Here is a 25,896-nt window from a genome sequence, read left to right on the forward strand (position 1 = left end):
AATCTGCTTTTGAACCATCCCCGAAGGGATGGTGATTGTTGTTTGGGTCACAGTTGAGAAGCAAAGCTGTAGAGAAATAGGTGAAAAAACCAGAACAGTGTCCAGGAACAGATGGATATGAGAATTTGATAAAGATGGACTTTTGTTTGACTCCTTGAGGAAATGATTCAAGTGGCTTGTCTGCAAGAAAGTTAGCTTCCTCCTGTACATGCGTGGGCAGATAAGCTCCAAATCAGAGATCTGAATGAGCATAGTACTGCGGAGACAGCATCATGGTGCTGAAAAAGACCAGCACCACCATAAGCGACAGCTGAGCAGTGCTGTAGCCTCGGGGTGGGGTGGGGGGCATCTCTCTCTCTCTCTCTCTCATGGAAAAAACTGAAAAGAATATAGGAGACCATAGTTATTAAATCTGAGAAGGATGAGACCTTCTGAAACTCCGTTAGAAGCCTAGAAGCTATAAAGGAAAACGTGGGCAGGTTTACCCTTTTCAGCTGACTGTTTCTACTTGGTAAGAATTGTTTTATTTTTATGAGAGTAACTGTGTGTGTGTGTGTGTGTGTGTGTGTGTGTGTGTGTGTGTGTGAGAGTGACTGAGCATTAAATCTGGGCTCGCCCTCTGTATTTGGGTTATACCATGTTTATCTGCAGGCCCCATTTTTTAAGTTGTAAGCAGGATATTTTGTTAAGGGGATGGTAGATCGTTTGGGATGGAGCCTCAGACGTCCAGGTCACACGTGCTCCTGCTAAGCTGTCAAGAGTATCCTAGATGATCTTCAATAGCATTTCTGAGGCGAGCCCTCCCTCTCCTTTCCCAGGACTTAATTGTTGTTTTGTTTGCTTGTGTGTTTAACAGATGGGTGATTGGTTTTTTAGAATGGTTCATTGGTTGCTGCTTAGCCAACAAATGAGTGAAGGCTGTCTCCCCTGCCTTAGAGGACAGGGCCCTGAGCAGTGCAGTGGAGGGTACCTTTGTTTTCAGTAGGGCTTTCTTTAATGTCTCTCTCCAGTCTTGTCAACCTCCTGCCTCATCTGCTTCTGTTGGAATCACACCCAGCAGTTACTCTCAGTTGAAGGTTTTACTGCTCTGCACAAAGCTCTGGGCCACAAACTGTCCCACAGTGCAGCCCATTTACACCAGACTGTCCTTGGAGGGCCTGTGATTCAGGCCAGTCTGAACTGCCCTGATGCCTGGGGGCTTTGCTTACGTGACCTCTGATTACTGCCCTGATTCCTGGGGGCTTTGCTCAGGTGACCTCTGATTACTGCTTTGATGCCTGGGGCCTTTGCTCAGGTGACCTCTGATTACTGCCCTGATTCCTGGGGGCCTTTGCTTAGGTGACCTCTGATTCTCTGGTTTGCTCTTTTGAATTACAGAGCTGCCAGCCACCTCCTGGTCGCTCACCACCAGCAAGGTTCATGGTTTTGACAGCGCCATTAAACTTGCACCTTTTCTCTGTTCTCTGTCAATTCTCTGACTGATGGCAGAGGGAGGGGGTCTCTGTTCTCAGAGCTGGTTTCTCCAGCCTGTGCAGAGCCTCTGCCGTTGCTGCAGAGGTGCCTGTGAGGGTGTGCTGGGCTGTGGCTGTCACTGCTCTTGGCTCCGCGGGATCTTAGGCTCTCACGCAGTGGACATTGGCAGGAGATCCCAGGCAAGTCTGTACTGGGACTTGTGTCCAGAAGGGAGAGAGTCAGCTCAAGCAGCAGGTCCCCATGCTGGTCTCCAAAAGGAGCTGGTATTAAGGGGCATGGAGGACAGCTTGTCCACATGTGGGCCTTCCTGGTCGCATCCAGAGAGAGAGACAGACAAAGAGAGGGAGAGGGAGAGAGGAGGATCAGGTTGAGTTTTCCCCGTCATTGCAAAGGTGGTAGGTATGTGGACAGATGGGGTCCTCTGTCGCGGGTGGGCTGTCGGAACTGGCCGGTGGCAGGGAGTCAACTGAGCCCATCGCTCCGGGTGGGGTGCATGACCTAGGTGGGTGGGAGGCCTGGCCTGTGGAGGTGCTGTGGGGGTGCTCTCCGAGGTGGCGTTTGTGATCAGCAGTCTCTCCTTAGCCTCTGGGCTGCTTCTGGCAGGCTGCAGGGAGGGAGGGAGGGGGAAGCCAACCCAGTTTTCTTCTCCACCTTTGGTCTTCTCAGTTTGAAACTTCTCTCCCTGCATCTGTCTACCTTATGCAGGAGCTGAGGGGAGCATCACCGATGCCCGCCTGGTCCTCTCAGCCTGCCGAATGAACCTGAGGTAGGTAGACTTTCTGCCCTGTGAGGGGGTCTGGGAGTTCTCAGCTCTGAGTCACATTTCGGGGACTGGAGGTCTCATAACGTGAAAGGATGAGAAATGCCAGCCGTTGGAGTTGTGGATGTGGAACTGGGCTGAGCAGAGTTGGTAGTTTGTTTCACTTTTGCTTCTTCAGCTGTTGTGATGATGGTGGTGGTGACGTTGCCTGCCCTTCATAGAGAGGCTGTTTCCTCTCCCTGGAGCGGTCATCTTCCCCATACAGATGCATCTTTCCCACAAGCCTGCTTGGCCAACACTGGCCCCAGAGGCTGCCCCAGCCTGCCCATGAGCTAGAGCATCTCTCTTGCCTTGCTCAGTCACTTGGTGTTTCCCTTCGTGGAATTCGCTGTCTCTTCAGAGGATTTATCACCGTCTGGCGCTCACGCCTGCCTGCCTGCCTGTCCCAAGGGGTGGGCAGATAGACTCCCTGAGGGAAGGGATTTAGTATCTGACAATAGTAGCTTCTCAGTAAATGAGACAAGAGCAGAGTAAGGAGCTGAAGACCTGCTGCTGTTTTGCTCTGCAAGGAAAGCTGCTCAGATTCAAAGCTCTCTAGAGTGGCTCTGGGAAGTGGACTTGACGGATGTGTGTGCGACTGACTCCAGCTGCTTGTCTGAGTGCACAGTGAAGGGCTGGCTGGGACTCCGGGAAAAGATGCAGAGACGGCCCCACAGTGGCAGCCCGGACCGGGAGAAGGTCATACGTCACCGAGCTGGTGAAGAGTGGAGAGGTGGTCTCCGTCCCTTTGTGGGTGTTCTGCTTTGCTCCCGGCTTTGTTGTCTGTGGTCTCCGTCCCTTTGTGGGTGTTCTGCTTTGCTCCCGGTTTTGTTGTCTGTGGACGTGTATGGGTATTGGAGTAGGCTGGAAAAGTCATTCACAGACAGATATGGAGAGTTTCCTGTGATAATTGCATTGTTAATAGAACACAAAGGAGGGAGTCGGGCGGTAGCGCAGCGGGTTAAGCGCAGGTGGCGCCAAACTCAAGGACCGGCGAAAGGATCCTGGTTCGAGCCCCTGGCTCCCCACCTGCAGGGGAGTCGCTTCACAGGCGGTGAAGCAGGTCTGCAGGTGCCTGTCTTTCTCTCCTCCTCTCTGTCTTCCCCTCCTCTCTCCATTTCTCTCTGTCCTCTCCAACAACAACGACATTGATAATAACTACAATAATAAAACAACAAGGGCAACAAAAGGGAATAAATAAATAAATAAATAAATAAATAAATAAAATAGAGCACAAAGGAGTCTGCTACAAGTGGCAGCAGTGAGGAGGGCATAGGTGGGCTTGCTGCTTGAAGATTGGTTCTTTCAGGTCATTAGGAATGATTTTGAGCTAATTTCTTTTTCTTCTTCTTTCTAGATTCTTACAGAAGTCTGTTCATTCTACTTTTTGAGCACTTATGAATAACCACGCATCTTCCAAACCTTCTACCATGAAGCTGAAACAGACCATCAACCCTATTCTTCTATATTTCATACATTTTGTGATATCACTTTATACTTTTTTAACATACATCCCGTACTATTTTTTGTCTGAGTCGAGACAAGAAAAATCAAACCAGATCAAAGCCAAACCTGTGAACTCAAAGCCCGGGTCTGCCTACAGGTCCGTCCACAGCTTGGGCGGCTTGGCCTCCGTGCTGTACCCTGGCTGTGACACGCTGGACAGAGTCTTCCTGTACGCTAAAGACAAGTTCAAGGACAAGAGACTCTTAGGAACCCGTGAAATTTTAAGCGAGGAAGACGAAGTACAACCAAATGGAAAAATTTTTAAAAAGGTAAGGTGGTCTTGCGTTGCCTTGGCGTTGGTTCTGTGTTAGCGGCACTCTGGGAAATGGGGGGCTCGGGCTCACGGCTCCCTGCGTCTGCTGGGACTTGCTGGCCTTGCGGGAGAAACGGGGCTAGTGAGGGGGCAGACTGTCTTCTCAGCCCTTTCTGTCCTTCTTCTCGCGGACTGATGGTGACTTTTCAGAGACGATGAGAACGCACCCTTGTGCTACAGCTTGGAGATGCAAAGCCACCCTTTCCGGTGGGTCCAGAGGCCCCCAGATAGGCTAGAGATGGCTGTGGCTTTGGGGTGTGGCTTACTACTTCTGGGTTTTTTTCCATTCATTTATTTATTTATTTAGGAGAAAGATGGGAGGAGAGAGAGAAAGAACCAGGCATCATTCTGGTACATGTGCTGCCGGGGATTGAACTCCAGACCTCATCCTTTAGAGTCCAATGCTTTATCCACTGCACTATTTCCTGGACCACACTTACTGCTTCTGTTTTAATGTAAATCCCACTAGGTGTTCCCTGTCTCTGTGCTTTGGTGGTTGTGTCAGGCTTTAAGAATTCCTTTTTTATTTTTCCTCGAGGCTTATTTCTGGGGCTCGGTGCCACCACTACTAATCCACTGTTCTTGGTGGCCATTTTTTTTTCCTTCCCCCCTTTTATTGAATAGGACAGAAAAATGGAGAGCAGGAGAGGAGACAGAGAGGGAGAGAGAAAGATAGACACCTGCAGACCTGCTTTGCCACTCGTGAAGTGTCCCTATTGCAGGTGGGGAGTCTGGGGCTTGAACCTCGCTCCTCGCTCCTCACTCGGCTCTCTGCACTTCATACTATGTGCGCCACTGCCCAGTCCCTGGCTTTAAGAATTCCTTGCCACAAATACAGTCCCCGCCTTTGTTGATGTGTAAGGGGGCTGAGGCATTGGAAAGGTAGGAAGCGTAGTGGGGGGGTGGGGAGCCAAGACGAGATGCAGGTGGTAGGATGGAAGCCTGGCTTTCTCCAGGGCTGGTTGGCCCAGTGATTTCGGCAGAGCTGCTTAACAGACCTGCCTCAGCTCCTTTGCGTCACCAGGTCACGATCATTGGTGACATTTACTAGCATTTGTTGTGAGTCGGGAAGCTTTTAAGAGTTTGATTCAGGTCAGTTTCTCTTTAAGCGCCAGACTGGCACGGAGGGGCTAGGTGGTTTACCCAGGAGTGTCCCTGCTCGTGAGCGGCCGTGTGTAAGTACCTACACACAGAGACACAGATACGTACTGTGGCTTCTAGTGTACGACTTCTGACCCTACTGTGTGCCACCTTTGGAACACGGTGGGCAAACTTGACGAGCAAGTGGGCAGAGACTTCTGTCTAGAGCAGCGCCCTGTGAGAACAGAGAGTGGAGGTGGCACAGAAAGGCTGCACATGAACTTGGGCATACAACTCACAGGCAGCGCTTGCGGCTCTGGTAGAGGACAGCTGACCATAGCATTTCCACTCAGGCCGTAGGATGATGTGCGGTTACTCACTTGTTCTCGTTCGTACGGTTAGGCTGTGAGTTTACTATCTCTGAAGGCGAGGTTGTTTCTTTCTCTTTTTTTTTTTCTTCCCCACTACATCCTGACTCTCGCTGCCTTTTATTTTCTACCAGTGTTGAGGAATTTTCTGGTCTTGGAGGAAAGTTGGAATAATCACAGCTCTGGAATGAGACAAGTTTTCTGCTTTAACTGTATGGGGGTGGGGAGGGTGCTGACTTAATTTACTTTGCCACTTAGCTTACAGATGCCACTCTTTTTTTTTTTTTTTTGTTTGTTTGTTTTGTTTTTAAACACAGCAGAAAGGAGACGGGAAGGTTTTAAGCAGCTATTTCACAGGTTGGGAATGAATGTTCCAAGGAGGTAGGACAGGATTGCTGGGCAGTGAGGTCTGGGATCCTGAGGTATTAAGGCTGGGTGCTTCCAGCAGTGTTTAATAGTAGAGACAGTAGGAAAAAAAAACAACAGAAAACAACCAGTGAACTCAGTCTCAGGTTGCACTGATCTTAGGCACAAGGTTATAGGCTTAGAACCTTTCCCCAGCACAAGCCAGATAAAATGAGTGGACAAGGTAGGGCCTGGGGAATCTCGGCCTGTGTGGGAAATTGGGTGGTTTAAATAAAGCTCTCAGATCTGGTTAAACTTGACTTAGCTATCTGACAGCCACACTGTCCTCTGTCTTCTGAGCCCACAGAGTGCTGAGAATTTTGTGAGTGTGCAGAGCAAACTGAGAGAGTTTATGACTCTGATTGTTACTATTATTATTTTTGAGTTTGACAGATTTTTAAAAAAATATTTGTTATTTATTTATTCCCTTTTGTTGCCCTTGTTGTTTTACTGTTGTAGTTATTATTGTTGTTGTCGTTGTTGGATAGGACAGAGAGAAATGGAGAGAGGAGGGGAAGACAGAGAGGAGAAGAGACAGACACCTGCAGACCTGCTTCACCGCCTGTGAAGCGACTCCCCTGCAGGTGGGGAGCCGGGGCTCGAACCGGGATCCTTATGCCGATCCTTGTGCTTTGCGCCACTTGCGCTTAACCCTCTGTGCTACAGCCCGACTCCCGAGTTTGACAGATTTATTGGTATTTAGTAAAGACATTCATCACAGTCATTTCTCTCTCCCATCTTGACCGTAAGCTAACAGTTCATCTGAGTCAAGAAAACAATAGTAAGGAGAGGTACATTATATTAACATAAACAGTAAAATGGACACAGCAATGGAAAAGTTGCCTACATTAAAGCAAATTAGATTCATGAATCCTGATAAATTAAATCAAGTTAGTAAGAACTTACAGTTCTGTATACATTTCTGTAGTTTTACTTGGGACTCAAACAGGCTGCTTCTCTGCAGTTGTTACTGATTTAAAAAGCTCAGTGAGTTACAGCCAAATCCAGTAACTGCAGCTGCCCCCAAATGTAACATTGTAGGAGTTTTTCAAGAAAACCCTTATAATGCATTTTTCTTTACCTGTGGCTATGCTTCTAAAGAGGTGTTTATCACTTTAGAAAAAACATATATAATATAAAATACTTAAAAGAAACAAGAGCAAACTATATAATAGACAGATCTGACAAAATATGTGGTTAAAGATTCCATAAAGTATGTTTGAAGATGTATTTTCTTTTCAGTACCTAAGATGTGCTTTGAGAGGCCGTTCATTGGTCAATATGTATATAATTAAACCATATTATTGTACTAAAATAAGATCCTATAGTTATTAGATCAGATCAATTGCATTTCACAGTTTAGTGACTGAAATGTTTTGACAGTTATAGAAATTGTATCTCTTTATTTTCCATCTTTATACAACGCTGCCCCCCTTTTTTCCCTTGGTACGTATACCTTTTAAAAAACAAAGGCAGCCAAATATTTAAATTTTATATACATTTATATATTTGGTGGTGAAATGCATTTTAAAAGAAACATCTTCCTTGTGATTTGCTTCAAATTCTGGTGGAAATGCTGACAGGGTCTGTCTGACTAGTAAGAAACCAATAAAGCACATTCAAAATACTGGTTTCCTTTGGTAGCAAAGGGTTGTTTTGTGTAGACAAGACCCATTAAGGAGAAGCGGACTATTTCAAATACTCAGCAGTTTACATGACATTTAAAAAATTGTTTTAAAGAGCCAAGCATTTATATCCAATGATAGCAATACAGTACCTTGTCTATGATCACTTGAAACAAGAGCCCATTAGAAAAAAAAAAAAAGCCACAACTTTAATTTTATCTAGTTTGCTTTCAATCAATAATCATTAACCTTTTCTTCCCAATACAAACTCCCTTCTCTATAAGGCTGATCCTGGGAGCCAGACAGCTTAGCTAATAAGGGAGTTAAATAATTGCCTGCAGTTTCAACAAATAATAACTCGTTGCTTCCCCCTCAGTTTGCTAACAGTTGTGTCTAAAGAAATATGCAGTTCTTAAAAAGGTAACATTTCTGATTTTTTTTTTTTTTTTTTTTACAATTTGCAACCCTTGGGAACCTAGTCACATGAAACTGCAAAATTAGAAAATGTCTTGAAATCTATATATAAAACACAAGTTACCTCTGATTCCAAACTCTCATTTATTAGTGTACCACTCAATCTTTAAAAAAAAAAAAAAGTGGCTCCATTAAAAAGGAAAATGTTCCTTTAATCTCCACACCCACCCCCAACCCCAGTTTCAAAACATCATCATTTAATTGCCTTGGTCATGGACATTTCCAAGATGCTCCCATAGCTTCAGGTTGTCAGAAAACCCATGGCTTCCTTTATTGAAGGAGTTTGGTCCCTTCCAGTATTCTCCGTCCTCATCTCTGCTTCTGGAGGCCTTTCCTCTGGCTCACTACCTTCATCTTCATCAAAAGCTGCTGCTACTGAAAGGGTTTTCGGAGCAAGAGTTGGAACTGCTCCTCCCTTTCTTTCTTTCTTTCTTTCCTTCTTTCTTTTTTAAATTTTTATTTATTTATTTAAAATATTTATTTACTTTCCCTTTTGTTGCCCTTGTTGTTTTTTATTGTTGTTATTATTGTTGTTGCTATTGATGTCGTTATTGTTAGATAGGACAGAGAGAAATGGAGAAAGGAGGGGAAGACGGGGTGGGTGGGTGGAGAGAGAAAGATACCTGCAGACCTGCTTCACTGCCTGTGAAGCGACTCCCCTGCAGGTGGGGTCCGGGGGCTCGAACCAGGATCCTTACTCCAGTCCTTGCACTCTGAGCCACCTGCGCTTAACCCGCTGCGCTACCGCCCGGCTCCCTGGAACTGTTTCTTTTCTTTCTTTTTTTCCCCTGGAACTGTTTCTTTAGGTTTACTTGATCCAAGTTTGCTGGGTATGGCCGAGGCTTTCTTTGTCGTCTGACTACCAAGGCAGATCCAAACCTGGAGATCTTTGTAGGCTTTGTTGAGAGGTCTCAGCGCTGCGACCGGAACTTTCCCCTCCATCACCGGAAGAGACAGTCTTATTTTTCACAGATCTTTCTGCTTCTTCGTCAGGTCCCCTGGCCGCTCCAGCTTCTCCTCTCCCGCCTCCCACCTGCAATTTTTCCTGCCGTCTACAGCTGATTATTTTAAATTCAACTCCCTGTATTCAAAACCAGGAATTTATTTGATGGTCCCACATGGACTAGAACACTAGAGGGTAGTGTTTACTCTTTTTCCAATTTTGCTTTGTTTATTTTTGCTTTTCAGTCTTCAGTCTCACAGTCTAAAAGTGAATGTGGTTAGGTGCTTTTACTGTATGTGAATCATGTATTAATGACTTCCACGTTTGGAACCTAGTTGTATTTTTATAGTGAATGGGGCTTTTTAATTTTTTTTTTAATTGCTTTATTGGGAGATTAATGGTTCACAGTTGACAGTAAAATACACTAGCTTGTACATATGTAACATTTCCCATTTTTTCACATAACAGTACAACCCCCACTAGGTCGTCCTCTGCCTTACTCTTGTTTACATGTGGTTGAGGTCTGATTTAAGTTGGAGAAAATCCCCAAAGAAAAAAAGTAGCTTTTGAAGAGGGTATACTAATGTAGACTTAATAACAACTGAATTTTTGGATTGTAAAACCTAATGAATGTGATAATTTCAGGCTCCAGTGGGAGGACAACACTCATGTATCTAGTCCCTCTCTGGCTGTACAAAGGGAAACTAGCTCACATTGATGGAGTCGACTACAACAGCCCCAGTTAAAGAGCTTTAAATATTTCTGTCCACTGGAACGCGACCAGTCTCTGGATTTCTTGTTGTGTACCATCTGAAACTGCTATCTGGGAATTTATCAGGAGGAGAACAGTTTTTTTTGGCATTGGTAGTTTATAGGAACTATTAACTAGTATATGACAGAAAGTTGACCTTCAGGTTCCTACCACACGCTGATGTTTTATTGTTTGCTTATTTATTTTGGATAGAGACAACGAGGAATTGAGAGGGAAGGGGGGGATAGAGAGGGTGAGAGAATGAGACACACCTGCAGCCCTGCTTCCCCACTCAGGAAGCTGGGATTGAAGGCTTGAACCTGGTTCCTTGCACATGGTCAATGTGTGGTCTGTCAGGTACACACACCCCCTCTCCCAGATTTTAAGAAACAACTTCCGTATTCCCAATTGCTAAGAGTTTGGCAGGGAACTGAAGTTGTCATAGACAATTTTCTGAAATAGCTTATTTTCAAAGAAGATTTTTCATTTGAAAACCATTTTTGGGGGGCTGGGTGGTAGCGTAGCGGGTTAAGTGTACGTGGTGCAAAGCACAAGGACTGGCACAAGGATTCCAGTTTGAGCCTCTGGCTCCTCACCTGCAGAGGGGTCGCTTCACAGGCGGTGAAGCAGGTCTGCAGGTGTCTGTCTGTCTCTCCCCCCTCTATCTTCCCCTCCTCTCTGGAGTTCTCTCTGTCCTGTCGAACAACAAAGACAGCAACAAAGACAGCAACAACGACAACAGTGACACACAACAAGGGCAACAAAAGAGAAAAAATAGCCTCCAGCAGCAGTGGATTCATAGTGCAGGCAACAAGCTCCAGCAATAACCCTGGAGGCAAAAGAAAGAAAAGAAAGAAAAAAAAGAAACCATTTTTGATCTTTTTACACCGGAAAGAATAGTTGAATTGTGTGCACAAGTTTCTGGCTTGTTAAATTTGGAATTCTTTCATTTTGCTTATTAAACATGTTTTTGTTTTATCAGGTGATTCTTGGACACTATAATTGGCTCTCCTATGAAGATGTCTTCGTTAAAGCTTTTAATTTTGGAAATGGCTTACAGATGTTGGGCCAGAAACCGAAGACAAACATTGCCATCTTCTGTGAAACCAGGGCTGAATGGCTGATCGCTGCGCAGGCGTGCTTCATGTATAATTTTCAGCGTGCGTGGGCTTTCTTATTTTCTGTAAGAGTGGGAGGAAATTACAGCTGTTTGGTTCTCACGAGAGTAAACTTCTGATGCTCATTGTTGCTTGCATCAAATCAGTGGAGAACTTTGCTGCTCTGTTTTGAAAGTGAGCCAGTTGGGCAGCATACTGTGTAGTCATTGTAGTAACAGGACTTGTACCTATTAAGAGTCTAGGAAACTCGCCCTGCACTTGGCTGCCACTGCTTCCACCTCTCAAGAGTGTGTTCCCCTGTGCCGTGTGTCATCTTGCTGTGCCGTGTCTAAAGGTTGATCTCGAAAATGCTCCCAGTATGGACACGTAGTGATCCTCAAAATATGGGCACTCTATTATGCGATAGATTATTTTTGAAAAAGAGCTACTGCCCTGACCTCAGATTTTTGTACTGTGATTACAGAAGTTGAATCCTGATACTGTCGTTTGTGAAGTAGTCCAGAATCTTAGTTCTGTGGACTTTGTGCTTGAATATCAGACTAAACTAAGAAGAGATATTTTCCTAGGTCTCTTTACTGTGAATACTTTTCATTTTTAAGGAAACTGCCGTACATTTTGGCTCTCACAAGTTTGCAACACACACACACACACACACACACACACACACACACACACACACACACACACACACACACGAGACCTTTGGTGCCTCAGGTATGAGAATCTTTGCATAATCATCATGCTGTCTCCCTAGCCCTGGAATAGTTCTTAACATAATTTAAAAAATAAAAAAATATTGCTAGAAAAATTCAGTGCACATTTAATTTTAGCACTTCTTAACATTTCTTCTTTAGGGTTTTTCTACTTTAGAATAAAGTACTGCTACTTATTCATGCTAGTTTCTTAACATATAAGATTTTCAGTGATTAACTTAGTAGTATGTGTTCCCTTTATATAATTTGGTCCCAAGTTTACAGCAGCTGAAAAATTGTCATTTTAAATAATTCCTTAAAGTGTGGCAATACTAGAGAGAAGCACCTGCAGCTGGAACAGTACAACAAACAAACACCCTTGTTTCAGAATACCGGAAAGGCTTTTGTGTGTTGCGGATGGGATTAAGAAAGAATATATAGGCATAATGCCAATGAGTATGTTAAAGTGATTTGTAAACCTACAGTCTCGATGGTGACTGCAGGTCCAACAACTCCAGGTCCGTATGTGCTGTTGGGAGCACACACTCTCAAAGATATTATTTGCACTCAGTGCTTTCATGCAGTGCTCCAGTACTTAACTTGGCCTTCTTTCCCCGTAGTTGTGACTTTGTATGCTACGCTAGGAGGTCCGGCAATTGTCCACGGATTAAATGAAACAGAGGTGACCAACATCATTACTAGTAAAGAGCTTTTGCAAACAAAGTTGAAGGTGAGGAATGCAGTTTCTTCTCTAGAGTTGATTCTCTGTTATTGTAGACTTTTCAGTGCCATGAGCCCTGTTACTGATGCTTAAGATCCTTAATGTCTTTGCAGTCTTGTGGAAATACTGTGCGGCATCATGCATGTTTTATTCTTTTTTAAAATTATTTATTTATTGTTACTGGATAGAGACAGAGAAAAATTGAGAGAGAAGGGGGAGGTAGAGAGGAAGAGAGACAGAGAGACACCTGCAGACCTGCTTCACCGCCTGTGAAGTGACTCCCCAGCAGCGGGGGGAGCCGGGGGCTTGAACTGGGATACTAATCGGTCCTTGCACTTTGCACCACGTGCACTTAACCCGCTGCGCTACCCACCGCCCCCGACTCCCGCATGTTTTATTCTTTTCCTATAGAAAGGCAAGTGGATTTGATACAAGGAGTGCGCAGATCTATAAATTGCTAATATGCCCATGATTGAGGGAGAGGGATCACATCAGCCATGTCAGTACTGTGCTCCTCTGTTCTCTGTTTCATTTCTGAAGCATTAAGTTGTGAATTTTCACAGCTTCTTAAAGGGAGACTCAAACAATAGGAAAAGGAGTTTGTAAGTGAATTTCTCCCTCCCCCCTTTCCATATGATTTTGTTAGTTTCTTAAAATAGGAGGGAATTTTGACAGCCAGTGTTTACTTGACCACTACAAAGAACAGGGGCACACACCATACAGCTGATGCTACTAAATCGTAACTTAAACCCTCCATTTGAAGCAAGTTTTATTGCCAGTGCACCTGCCGCCCCCCACCCCCACCCCAGAGTTTTGAGGCAAAGATGACTTTAGAGTTTGCTGAATACAGTCTCCACCCTTCTTGTGTTCCGGACTCTCGACTGAACTTCTCTGCAATGAACACGACGAATACTTGTATTTTCAGGGTATCGTTTCTTTAGTCCCACGCCTGCGGCACATCATCACGGTGGATGGGAAGCCCCCGACCTGGTCCGAGTTCCCCAAGGGCGTCATCGTGCACACCATGGCTGCCGTGCAGGCCCTGGGAGCAAAGGCCACCGTGGGTACGTCTCTTCCCGACCTCCTGGGTGTGGCCCATGTGACCAGCCCTCCAGAACTGTTCCAGAGACTTGGTCAACAGACCAGCACTTTGGGAAGGAAAGTTGGGTCTCACTTAAAACAGTTTGAAGAAAAATAGAGACATCAGTTGACTAACGTTCAGAATATAGTATTAGTTTGAAATCAAGCTACCCTTTATAAAGTTTCCCATGTACCTTTTCCTGGTCTTTTTCTTTTAATTTTTTTTATGGTTTATGGTTAAAGGTTTTCTTTTTTTTTAATTTTAATTTCCCCCCTTTTTTTAAAACTCATATTAAATAGTGACTTATGAGACTGTAAGGAGTGTATATTAACACCATTCCTACCACTAAAGGTGTGTGTGTGCGTGCGTGTGCGTGCGTGCGCGTGTCGTGAAGCTGACCATCTACCCTCACCTTCCACCCAGAGGTTTTTACTTTGGTGCCCTACTCCAAACTCAGCCAGATCCTGCTTTGAGTTTCTCTTTCTGTTCTTCGTTCTCAACTTCTGTTTATGCATGGGATCATTCCATACTCTTTGTCTTTCTGATTTATCTCACTTAACATAATTCCTTCTAGCTCCATCCAAGATGGGTCAGAGAAGGTGGGTTCGTTGTTCTTAATAGTATTGTTCTAAATAGCATTCCATTGTGTACGAGCTTTTTGATATACTGCTGTATCCGGTTGGTAAGGATCTTGTTAAGTATTTTAGCATCTTTGTTCATCAGAGATATTGGTCTGTAGTTTTCCTTTTTTGTTGTGCCCCATCTGCTTTTGGTATCAGGGTGATACTGGCCTCATAGAAGGTGGAAGGGAGTGTTCCTGTTTCTTTGATCTTTTGGAAGAGCTTTAAAAGTTATAGGTATTAACTGTTTCCTGAAGGTTTTGTAGAATTCGTTTGTAAAGCCATCTGGTCCTGGACTTTTGTTGTTGAGAAAACTCTTAATAACTGTTTCTATTTCTTTGTCTGTGATCAGTCCATTTAGGTCCTGTAGTTCTTCCTGGTTCAGTTTTGGAAGGTTTAAAGTTTTCTAAGTGATGCCATTAAACTTGTCCTTTGGGAACTGTCTATAAGGGTTAGCAGGTAGCTGGAGTGACTGAGCCTAGACGTTCCCTGCTCCAGCCCTGCCTTTTGTAGGGGAGACATTTTATTCTCCAGGCAAAGTGACTCAGACAAGTAGCAGAGAAAATACTGCTGTTGAAGAAGGGTGTCACAAAAGCTACTAAGATCCTAGGATTGCACTCCCTTTATATAGAAGTTGGAAATGTAGGGAGTCGGGCTGTAGCGCAGTGGGTTAAGCGCAGGTGGCGCAAAACACAAGGACTGGCATAAGGATCCCGGTTCGAACCCCGGCTCCCCACCTGCAGGGGAGTCGCTTCACAGGCGGTGAAGCAGGTCTGCAGGTGTCTGTCTTTCTCTCCTTCTCTCTGTCTTCCCCTCCTCTCTCCATTTCTCTCTGTGCTATCTAACAACGACAACAACAATAATAACTACAACAATAAAACAACAAGGGCAACAAAAGGGAATAAATAAATAAAATTAAAAAAAAAAAGAAGTTGGAAATGTAGTGATTAATTAGGGGTCAGCATTGTCTCAACTGAGGGATGGCATGTTGTTTTCCAGTGAGATGGAAAAGCTGAGAGCATTCATAGCTGTGAGTGAGGACAGGGACCCACGGAGGATGGTCCTCTAGAGAGCAAGGAAGAAAGAGAACTTGTGCGTCATGGAGACCAAGGGACACGGCAGGAGGCAGCAGTCACCTGGTTCAGGTGTCCTGTGGCGGCTGATGACACGGGGGTTTGCAAACGGAGGGCCAGACTGAGCAGAAAAACTACCTTGGAGCCGTCGGCAGGAAGTAGCGGTGGATAGCGCCATCCAGTGGACTGAAGGAAGGATTCAGTGCCAGGTCGCTGAATGAAAACAGTTGTCTGTCTAGAAGATACCTGGGTAGGTAGGAAAGAAAGTTCATTTGTAGGGAGTCGGGTGGTAGTACAGCAGGTCAAGCGCAGGTGGCGCAAAGTGCAGGGACCGGCGTGAGGATCCCAGTTCGAGCCCCCCGCTCCCCACCTGCAGGGGAGTCGCTTCACAGGCGGTGAAGCAGGTCTGCAGGTGTCTGTCTTTCTCTCCCCCTCTCTGTCTTCCCCTCCTCTCTCCATTTCTCTCTGTCCTATCCAACAATGACTACAATAATAAAACAACTAGGGCAACAAAAGGGAATAAAAAAGTTCATTTGCGAACATGCTGAGGCATTTCACCCACTCACTCGCAAATCCACATTCCAAGATGGAGGCTTCATCTGGTGCCCCCTCCTCTGTCGGATGCTCTGGTCCTGCAAATGGGAGACACTGCTTTGTGATCCCGAATGCTAAGTGTAGCCAAGTTCATTTCACTGCCGTGAAGGAGACAGTACTTCTTCCTTAGCAAGTCTCTAGGGGGACCTAGTACAACGGCCCTTACTTCTTAATCGAATTGGTGGGAAAGCCTTTTGCCCCACGTTGCCTTTCCTCTTCTCGTTGGTACCCACGGAGCAGCCGGAGCATCCTTGTCACAGGTGATGCGAATTCCCTGTTTCCAAACAGCCGTGCTTTCCGTTCGGGGGTGAACTCTGGAGGCTCTGCAGCTTGGCTTCTGTGGCTTCACGGGATCCGGTGCTGACTGTCATTTCTCTCATCTGCCACTCTTCTCTTGCTCACTCCACCCCCCACCAGTTTATATTTGATGCCGCAGAGAGAAGTTGATGGTGGAGACAGGGAGAAGGAGAGACAGCGACAGTGCTGTGTCACTGCTAGTGAAGCTTCCCCACTGCAGGTGGGGCTGGGGGCTTGGACTCGAGGCCCTGCTCACTGAACACCTGTGCCTCCCCCAACCCCAGCCCCAGCTGGTCTTACACATGCCGAGCGCAGCCCTTCTGCAGAGCCTTTGAATTTGCCTCTTTTCTGCTTAGAACCATCTTCCAGTTCCAGGTTTGGCCCAGCTCCTGTCCCATCTGTCTTTATGTACGTACAGTGGCTTGATCTCTTCCCTTGAGCTCTGTGAATGTAATTCCTACTTGTCGAGTTTATAAGTAACTATGACAAAAGATTGTGCTGTGACTACATTGCTCAAAAGTATGTGTCTTTTTCCTTCCACTGCAGAAGACAGCCCTCAGAACAAGCCAGTGCCTTCAGATATCGCGGTGATCATGTACACGAGTGGGTCCACGGGTCTCCCGAAGGGGGTGATGATTTCTCACAGCAACCTCATTGCCGGCATCACTGGGATGGCGGAAAGAATCCCAAGACTGGGGTACGTGTGTCCAAGTGTTTTCACAAATGACATTAAGATCACTTAAGTAATAGGTATTGTGAGGTTTAAAATAGTTGATTGAAATTGTTAGCATCTACTTTTTACTTTAAAATTTCAAGCTTTAAAAAAAAATTTGTTTATTTTCCCTTTTGTTATCCTTGTTTTTTTTTTTGTTGTTGTTGTTGTTAAAGTTGTTGTTAGATAGGACAGAGAGAAATGGAGAGAGGAGGGGAAGACAGAGGGGGAGAGAAAGACAGACACCTGCAGACCTGCTTCACCACCTGTGAAGTGACTCCCCTGCAGGTGAGGAGTCGGGGGCTGGAACCAGGATCCTTATTCCGGTCCTTGCGCTTTGCACCACGTGTGCTTAACCCTCTGTGCTACCACTCAACTCCCCAAAGTTCAAGTTTTTGGCTGGGTGGTAGCTTAGTGGTAGATCACTGTCTCTCTACCTCATTCCAAAATAATAATAATCATTATTATTATGATGATTATTATGACAACAATTGTTAAAAGGGAAAGAGAAGAGTAGCTTTTACAAAGTGTAAAACTTAAGGATTTAAGTCCCTTTAGTTATTTTAGTCAGTTGATACATACCCCTAGTCATTTTTGTGCCCAAATATGTTATAACGTGGATGAAGAAAGTGTGTTCAGTCAACATTTGTTGCATTGCTGTGCTCAGTGTCTGGTTTCTCCTCCAGGAATAGTGAGGGCAGCAGGCTGATGGAGGGCTGTAGAGACGGCACACACAGATAGTCTGTCCTGACCACTGGCCCGGGGCAGGGCCATGCGACGTGTCTCTCTCTCTCTCTCACTCGCATGTGTGTGAGCTTCAGTGGAAGCACATTTTGGGCTGGGGAGAAGTGTCTTTAATGACTTTTGGGAAAACCAGGAAAATCCAGCAGTTTCCTTTTAGGCTTTCCTTGTTTCCTTTCCTATTTTAGAGGCAGGGGCAGTTCTTTGAAATATGTACGTATGTATTTTTCTTTTATATTAAGATATAATTAGTTATTTATGTAATTTAACCAACCTCAAAGAGTAATCTTTTTTTTTTTCTTTTAAATGATCTTATTTGCTTATTGGATAGAGATAGCCAGAAATTGCGAGGATGGGGGAGAAAGAGAGGGAGACAGACAGAGAGACACCTGTAGCCCTGCTTCACCACTCATAAAGCTCTCCCCATGCAGGTGGGGGGCCGGGGGCTCGAACCTCAGGCCCTTGCGCACTGTAACATGTGCACTGTAACATGTGCACTCAACCAGATGCACCACCACCCGGCCCTAAGAGGAATCTTTTCTATAAAATTCCTGCCAGAGGTGTGCCTTCCAGTTCAACCCTTCTGTTTGGTGTAGCCCAGCAGTGTGAACAGTCAGTTTCCCTGGATGCTCCCCCAAGCTCTTCTGCTTCAGTATTTTGTGTCTGTAGTTTTCTTAAGTAGTGACTGTTGACATGTTGAGAGAAATCACACACACATGCACACGTGCGTGCCCGAATGAGTGCCCTCAGGCCCTCCCTGTGCCTTTTTAAAAATTTTATTATTTATTTATTTATTTATTTGTTTATTTATTCCCTTTTGTTGCCCTTGTTGTTTTATTGTTGTAGTTATTATTGTTGTTGTCATCGTTGTTGGATAGGACAGAGAGAAATGGAGAGAGGAGGGGAAGACAGGAGGAGAGAAAGACAGACACCTGCAGACCTGCTTCACCTGCAGGTGGGGAGCCGGGGTTCGAACCGGGATCCCTATGCCGGTCCTTGTGCTTTGCGCCACCTGCGCTTAGCCCGCTGCCCTACAGCCTGACTCCCTTCCTGTGCCTTTTTAAGCCTGTTCTCACTTCAGTCATTTCCCCGCAGACAGCACCTGACCTGCTTCTTAAATCTCCTTTTCCTTTCAGAGAGGACGATGTTTACATTGGATATTTGCCTCTGGCTCATGTTTTAGAATTAAGTGCTGAGCTTGTCTGTCTCTCTCACGGATGCCGCATTGGCTACTCTTCACCACAGACTTTAGCAGATCAGGTAAATCACACGTCTGATTTGAGGTACTGAAACATTGTGATTGGTTTTTTTATCCTTTTTTTAAAACCAGTATGACAATTGGTTGGCAGAATGATAGTCATTCATTTAAAAATAAGTACTTGCCTTTGAGTACTTTTAGATTCTAAGTAAATTAAAATGTTGAATTTATAGTGTTTTTTAATCTAAGTATCCCATTGAATTTTTTTAAAAGAACCGTTTTATATAGATCACTTCTTTCTCTCTCTAGTCCACAAAAATCAAAAAAGGGAGCAGAGGGGACACCTCTATGTTGAGACCAACGTTGATGGCAGCCGTTCCGGTAAGAACCTACCATTGTTAGTACTAAAGTGATATCGTCTCCTATAGAATAATAGTGCTTGGGAGTCAGGCGTTAGCGCAGCAGGTTAAGCGCAGGTGGCACAAAGCGCAAGGACCAGTGTCAGGATCCCAGTTGTAGCCCCCGGCTCCCCACCTGCAGGGGAGTAGCATCACAGGCAGTGACGCAGGTCTGCAGGTGTCTTTCTCTCCCCTTCTCTGCCTCCCCTCCTCTCTCCATTTCTCTCTGTCCTATCCAACAACAATAATAACTATAACAATAAAACAACAAAGGCAACAAGAGAATGAATGAATAAATAAATACCCTTAGAAAAATAATAGTGCTCTTGACAAAACTTTTTTGTGTTGATTATCTATGTTGCCTTAAGCACAGCAGGAGAAATTCAGTCTTGCTTTTTTGTACTTGTTCCTTAATTTGCTCAAACACTAAGTGTAGCTTCAGGTTGTATCTGATGTTTCCAGCTCCTTTCCTGAAATAGCTTTTTGATCAGATCATTCTCACGGTGACTGGTTGCCATAAGTAGCAATGCGGAGCCTAGCAGGAGATAGAAAGGAATATCTGTGTTCACCTTCTCCTGAGCAACTGTAATTACCTCCTGCATCTACAGGGCAAGTCTGGCCTAAGGGCCTCCCCCCCCAAAAAAAATGGTAGCAGTTGGTGTGTCTGACTATCTAGTACTGTAGTGCTGAGCTTGGGGAGGGGCCTAGCTGACTCATAGAAAGAGCAGAATAGGAAAGTGGTTAATTTTCTGCCTGCTTAATGGTATTTTTTTTTTTTTTTTTTTTTACTGTAGCTCACTCATTTTGTTTGAAAGTATTGAATCTATTGTCAGAGTGTAAGCAGTCAGTCGTAATTATGTAGTTATTCCAAAGTCAAATGTAGTTTTGGATTTTCTTACTTATTTTCCCTTTTTTTGTTGCCCTTGTTATTTAAGATTGTTGTGGTTATTGATGTTGTTGTTTGATAAGACAGAGAGAAGTGGAGAGAGGAGGGGAAGATGGGGGGGGAAGACAGACAGCTGCAGACCTGCTTCACCACTTGTGAAGTGACTCCCCTGCAGCTGGGGAGCCGGGGCCTTGAACTGGGATCCTTATGCCAGTCCTTGCGCTTTGTGCCACCTGCGCTTAACCCGCTGCGCCACCACCTGACTCCCTGTTTTGGATTTTCTATAGGTGGTTCACTTGATCTTGCATATAATTTAAGACTGTAAAGAGAAGACTATTTTAAGTATACTTGTATAGTTAGAAAGTACACTTTATAGTAATGGGTCTAAGAAGTAAAATGAAAAGCACATGAGAAAAATTCCTAGGTACAATATTAAAAAAAAAAGATTACTATATAAAGTGAGAATTTAAGGAAAAAAGATTTCAGGTTTTTTTTAAATTTGGTTTGTGATTTTAGTGTTTAGTTCAGAATGAATAAGATAATAAGCAAAGCCACATGGCATATTCTAAGGCTTTATTTTTATAACTACTCTATGTATCTCGATATGACTATTAAAGTTGATTCTAGCAGAATCTCATTTGTAATGTAACAGTGATTCTGCTTTAAATGCTCCTGGTAGAATTTGTTGTTTAAATGCCTCAGGGCCCGTGAAATAACTCACTTGGCCAGTGTGTGGCTTCGCCCTGCCCTTGGTCCAGGTTTGAGCCCAGCCTTTGCACAGTGACAGAGGCTCCAGTGCTCTGGTCTTTCCCCTCTCCCTTCCCTCCTTTTGCTACAAGCACACATACCTAAATCACAAGGTACCTTAGTATCGACTGAGATTTTAGTTTGATGCTAAGACTTCAACACTCAAGGCATCTGATAGCATTATGGACCTGTGTTTGCTCTTCCAGGAAATCATGGATCGAATCTATAAAAACGTCATGAATAAAGTAAATGAAATGAGTAGTTTCCAACGCAATCTGTTCATTCTGGCCTATAACTACAAAATGGAGCAGATTTCAAGAGGACACAGCACTCCACTGTGTGACAGGTAAGTGAAGGGTGTTCCTCTTCTTGATAATTTAATCACTTTACATATCAATAGCCCGATAGTGAAATAGTTACAAGAAATTAGTTCATTTTACATTGTCAAACGGACTTGTTAAAAAAATCCCATTTAGAATAAAAATATGAGCAATTAAATTTTTAAAGTAAATTGATGAGTGCTTTTTTTTTAATTTAAGAATTTATTTATTCATGAGGAAAGGAGGAGAGAAAGAACCAGATGTCACTCTGTTATATGTGCTGCCGGGGATTGAACTCACAACCTCATACTTGAGAGTCCAGTGCTTTATCCACTGCACCGCCTCCCAGACCATGCAATTAAATTTTTTAATATGTTTCTTACTTGGCTGAATTTCTTTAAGACTCATGTAATGGGATCTAAGAATCTCTGTCTTTTTACTATTATTACTTTTTTTTTTTTTTTTTTTTGATACAAGAGCATTGCTCAGCTCTGACTTATGCTGGTGCCGGGGATTGGACCTGCAACCTCAAATTTTCAGGGGTGAAATTGCTTTTTACATAGCATTTTATGCCATCTCCCAGACCCCAGAGAGTCACCTGACTCTGTGACCTTGGACATGTCATTGAATCTCAGAATCTCAAAATGTGTCAATAACTTGACAACTTCATGACTGTTTCTTCTTCTTCTCTGCCTCCCTGCCTCTGTCTCTCTTTTCTTAGATTTGTTTTCCGGAAGGTTCGAAGCTTGCTAGGTGGAAATGTCCGGCTTCTGTTGTGTGGAGGTGCTCCGCTTTCTGCAACCACACAGCGATTCATGAATATCTGTTTCTGCTGCTCTGTTGGTCAGGGATATGGGCTCACTGAATCTTCTGGCGCTGGGACAATCACAGAAGGTAGTGTTGCCCATAGCATGGAGCGTGCAACTGAGACTGGCCTGTAACTTTTTTGGCTTTTTTTTTTTTTAATGGGTGGGAGCTTTGTTTCTGCATGTGTATGGGGTAAGGAAAACAGTCTCGAAAGTGCTGTGTGTCAGCCTTTTATTTCTGATATGTGAATGGTCTTTGAAGAGGAGACGCAATGGAGGCCGCAGAGAGTGACGGGCTCTTCCCAGAGCCGTGCGCGCCGACCACCTGATACCCAGCCTGATGCGAGCGCAGGAATGAAAGGGAGGGAAAGCGCAGAGACTTCCCTTTGAAACACTGATCTGTGAGAGAGGCTGTTGGATTTGTATTAGAGACTTTCCAAGCCTGGTGAAGTTGATGTGAAATGGCTTCCATTGTCCTTTCAGACTGGGTGAGATCCGGAGCCAGGCAGCTGCTTCTGCTTCCAATGAGTCATGGGGTTGTTGTGGAGAGAAGTGTTGGGTTGCGTGAGGAGCTGAGGCCTCATGCAGGGCAGACCACAGCTGCTGCTGTGCTGAGAATGTGGGCTCCCTGGGGACAGTTCACACTTACGTGTCAAATACCTTGATTTTTAAGCAATTCATATTAAACAAAAATTACCATGGACCGTGCAGAATGTGTCACCAGCGTGTGACTTCTGCTTTCAAGGACTCACTGGGAACTAGGTGAAGTTTGGGACAAATTACTGTTAGGTAACTTAGAAAAAAAACCTTTTAACGACTATAAACAAATACTTTTTGTCCATTTGCATTTTAGTGTGGGACTATAACACCGGCAGAGTGGGAGCACCATTAGTTTGCTGTGAAATCAAATTAAAGAACTGGGAGGAAGGTAATGACCGATTCGAATTAAGCATCATTTCACATCATGTTAGGCTTTAAAATGAGAATTATGCATCATTTCCTTATTTTGAAAGAGTAAATCACCAACAAGTGTTTATTTTGTCTTTGATAATAGAAGTATTTTATTGGGCTGGGGTAGATAGCATAATGGTTATGCAAAGAGACTCATGCCTGAGGCTCCGAAGTCCCAGGTTCAATCCCCTGCACCACCATAAGCCAGAGCTGGCCAGTAACTCTGGTGTTTCTCTCTCCCTCTCTCCCTCTCTCCCTCTCTCCCTCTCTCCCTCTCCCCCTCTCCCCCTCTCCCCTCCCCCCTCTCCCTCTCTCCCTCTCCCCCCCTTCCCATCACTCTCAAAAATAAAATAAGAAAAAAAGTATTTTATTTATACCTATATGAATGTATTCATTTTGTTTGCTTCAAAGATGATTTGAAAGAATTACAATCATTTTAATTTTCTTTATTATAGGTATGAATCTGGGCAAGAGTAATGAATTAAATAATGTCCCTACATTAGGAATGATGATTATGACTTTGTTATATTCTGTAAGGAAAGCTGTAATGCTTGTTCTTTTGTAAAACATAATTTTTTTTGTCTTTTCTTGAAGACTTCTACCCAGAATTAACAGAAGAAAATTTAACCATAATTTAATAAAAGAAAATGTTGGCTTTTGCCATATAAATCAACTAAAAATATATCAGGCAGTTGGGGATTAGCTTAACTAGTAGAACAACAGCCTTATGTTGTCTGAGGGCTCCCGGTTTGATTGCCAGCACCGCATGTCTAGTGTTGTCCTCAGGTCTCTGTCTCACGTGAAACTCTTCCCCACAATAAATTGCCTGTACACATCACGGATTCCTAGTGACGTGCACAGATTACGGCTTGTTTGGATGCACTTCTTTACAGTGAAGATTCTGATTCTGAGGTGTGGTTTTTAAAAAAAATTTTTTTCTATATACTTATTTATCCCCTTTTGTTGCCCTTGTTGCTTTATTTTTGTAGTTGTTGATGATGTTGTTGGATACGACAGAGAAATGGAGAGAGAGGGGGAGAGAAAGACAGACACCTGCAGGCCTGCTTCACCGCCTGTGAAGCGACTCCCCTGCAGGTGGGGAGCCGGGGGCTCGAACCAGGATCCTTCCCGCCAATCCTTGTGCTTTGGGTTACCTGCGCTTAACCTGCTGCGCTACTGCCCAACTCCCGAGTTGTGATTTTTTTTTTTTAAGCTGTCTCAGCAGGATTTGTGGGAGTGTTCACGAAGGGCCAGGAGACAGCTCTCACCTTCTCTGCCCTATGCACAACCCAGCCTGAGCACAGCCTCCACTTTAGTGCTGCTGTGTCTTTCCCTCTCCCCCCACTGGTTCTGGCTCTTCGTATCTGAAAAAGTTTGCTTGATGTGATGAAGCCCTGGGCCAAAAGAGAGAGACAGAGAAAAGAAAATGTACAACAAATTTAAACTTGGAGACATTCTGAAATTATTTGTAGGAAATACATTTTCTGAGTAGTAATTTAACTTTATACAGATTCATTGTTTAGTAAGTGTATGATTTGATATTTATATCCAGTTTTTATTATGTTGAGTCTTTATAGAGTCTTTAAAAAGTATTATTTCTTCAATCTGATAGGACAGAGAGAAATTGAGACGGAAGAGGGAGAGACAGAGTGAAAAAGAAACACCTGCAACACTGCTTCACACTTGCGAAGCTTTCCCCTTGCAGGTGGGGATCAGAGGCTTGAACCTGGGTCCTTGCACATGGTAGGGTGTGCTCTCAATCCGATGTGTCGCCACCTGGCTCCTCTCTAAAATCTTGAATGGGATTTCTCTTTGTAGCATTTGTCATCATTTTATGCATCAGATAGAAGATTTTGGACTTTTGAGTGTAATGCTTTCTTAGAGCAGTAACTGCAAAGTGTAAGTGCATAAGGCCGAGCAGCTGACACTCCGCACATAGCCGTCTCCATTCATAATATCTTCATATTCATAAGATGCCGTATTACTCCCTTGGGGAACCTTGGATTGGATTAAGACTTGAGAGGATCTCTTTTGGAAATATTCACATTATGCCTAGGGACAAAGATATGGGGTGAACTCTATCTACATTGCTCTGTGTTTATTAGGTGGATACTTTAACACTGATAAGCCACACCCCAGGGGAGAGATTCTGATTGGCGGCCAGAATGTGACAATGGGGTATTACAAAAATGAAGCCAAAACAAAAGCTGATTTCTTTGAAGACGAGAATGGACAGAGGTGGCTCTCTACTGGAGACATCGGGGAGTTTGACCCAGATGGCTGTCTGAAGATTATTGGTGAGCTCTTTTTCATTTCTCTGAAGAAAGGTAGTTATCTTAAAATAGCCTTTACAGAAGACACTGTGCACTTAGGGACATTTTAAGAACATGTTTCTGAAATGTTGGTACGGTCTGTTGCATGGAATATCACATTTGTGATAGGAACAGGATGGAATTTACAGGACTAAATATAGCATGTCAAACACTGCCCGACAGTGGCTTTTTAATCACTGTTAGACAGCCTTTGAGATTTGTAGTAGGGCGGGCGCCAGAGTAAACACATTAGCAAGCGTGAGGACCCAGGCTCGAGCCCGCCATCTCCATCTGCCAAGGAGAAACTTTACCAGTGCTGCAGCCGGTCTGCAGCCGGTGTCTTCCTCCCTGTCTCTCCTTCCTCTCTCAGTTTCTCTCTGTCCTATCAAATTAAAAAAAAAAAAAAAAGTTGAAGAAGAAAGAAAATAGCTGCCAGGAGCAGTGGATTACCCTGCTGTCAATTAAAGAGAAAAGTCAAATTCTTGCAGGTAATGGGGTGGGTCTACACTGGAGGCTGTGAACAGAGCTCTCCTGGCTGACCCACGTCCACACCTGTGAGAACTAATGGAGGCCTGGCAGCTCCAGGGACGAGGCTGAAGGGTGCCTTCCCGCGTCTGCTTTAGCTTCCCTCCCTCCGTGCCATTTTCAGTCAGGCGCGCTAGAAACCCTAGAGGTGAGGGGCTGCCCTTCGCTCACCCCCCAGGCACAGCCCCTCTTCAGTGACTGACCCCCATCGTCTCTGTCCCCCTCTCATCCTGATCCTCGATCTCAGCTCAGATTGGGACTGCCTGTCCCCAGACTGCGAGAGCTCCCTTCTGTTGGCCACACTCGCCTCCTTTTCCCCTGCTGCCATGTGTGTTTTCCCCTAACAGCCATGCTGATGCGGACAGCA

General features: G+C 44.5%; 1 protein-coding gene across 2 annotated transcripts in view; it reads left to right on the plus strand.

The window, feature by feature from the left end:
- ACSL3 (acyl-CoA synthetase long chain family member 3) overlaps window positions 1-25,896 on the plus strand; it is a 72,239-nt gene that overhangs the window by 38,764 nt on the left and 7,579 nt on the right. For both annotated transcript variants that reach the window (XM_060193674.1, XM_060193675.1), the window contains 11 exons: window positions 3,630-4,047; window positions 10,720-10,897; window positions 12,168-12,277; window positions 13,194-13,332; window positions 16,480-16,630; window positions 18,523-18,646; window positions 18,894-18,965; window positions 20,822-20,961; window positions 21,657-21,829; window positions 22,595-22,669; window positions 24,798-24,989. In XM_060193674.1, the coding sequence (XP_060049657.1) occupies window positions 3,670-4,047; window positions 10,720-10,897; window positions 12,168-12,277; window positions 13,194-13,332; window positions 16,480-16,630; window positions 18,523-18,646; window positions 18,894-18,965; window positions 20,822-20,961; window positions 21,657-21,829; window positions 22,595-22,669; window positions 24,798-24,989 (1,732 nt within the window). In that variant the 5' untranslated portion in view covers window positions 3,630-3,669. The remainder of the gene's footprint in view (window positions 1-3,629; window positions 4,048-10,719; window positions 10,898-12,167; window positions 12,278-13,193; window positions 13,333-16,479; window positions 16,631-18,522; window positions 18,647-18,893; window positions 18,966-20,821; window positions 20,962-21,656; window positions 21,830-22,594; window positions 22,670-24,797; window positions 24,990-25,896) is intronic.

The sequence above is a fragment of the Erinaceus europaeus genome, chromosome 7 (genome assembly GCF_950295315.1).
Source record: "Erinaceus europaeus chromosome 7, mEriEur2.1, whole genome shotgun sequence".
Classification (NCBI taxonomy): Eukaryota; Metazoa; Chordata; class Mammalia; order Eulipotyphla; family Erinaceidae; genus Erinaceus; species Erinaceus europaeus.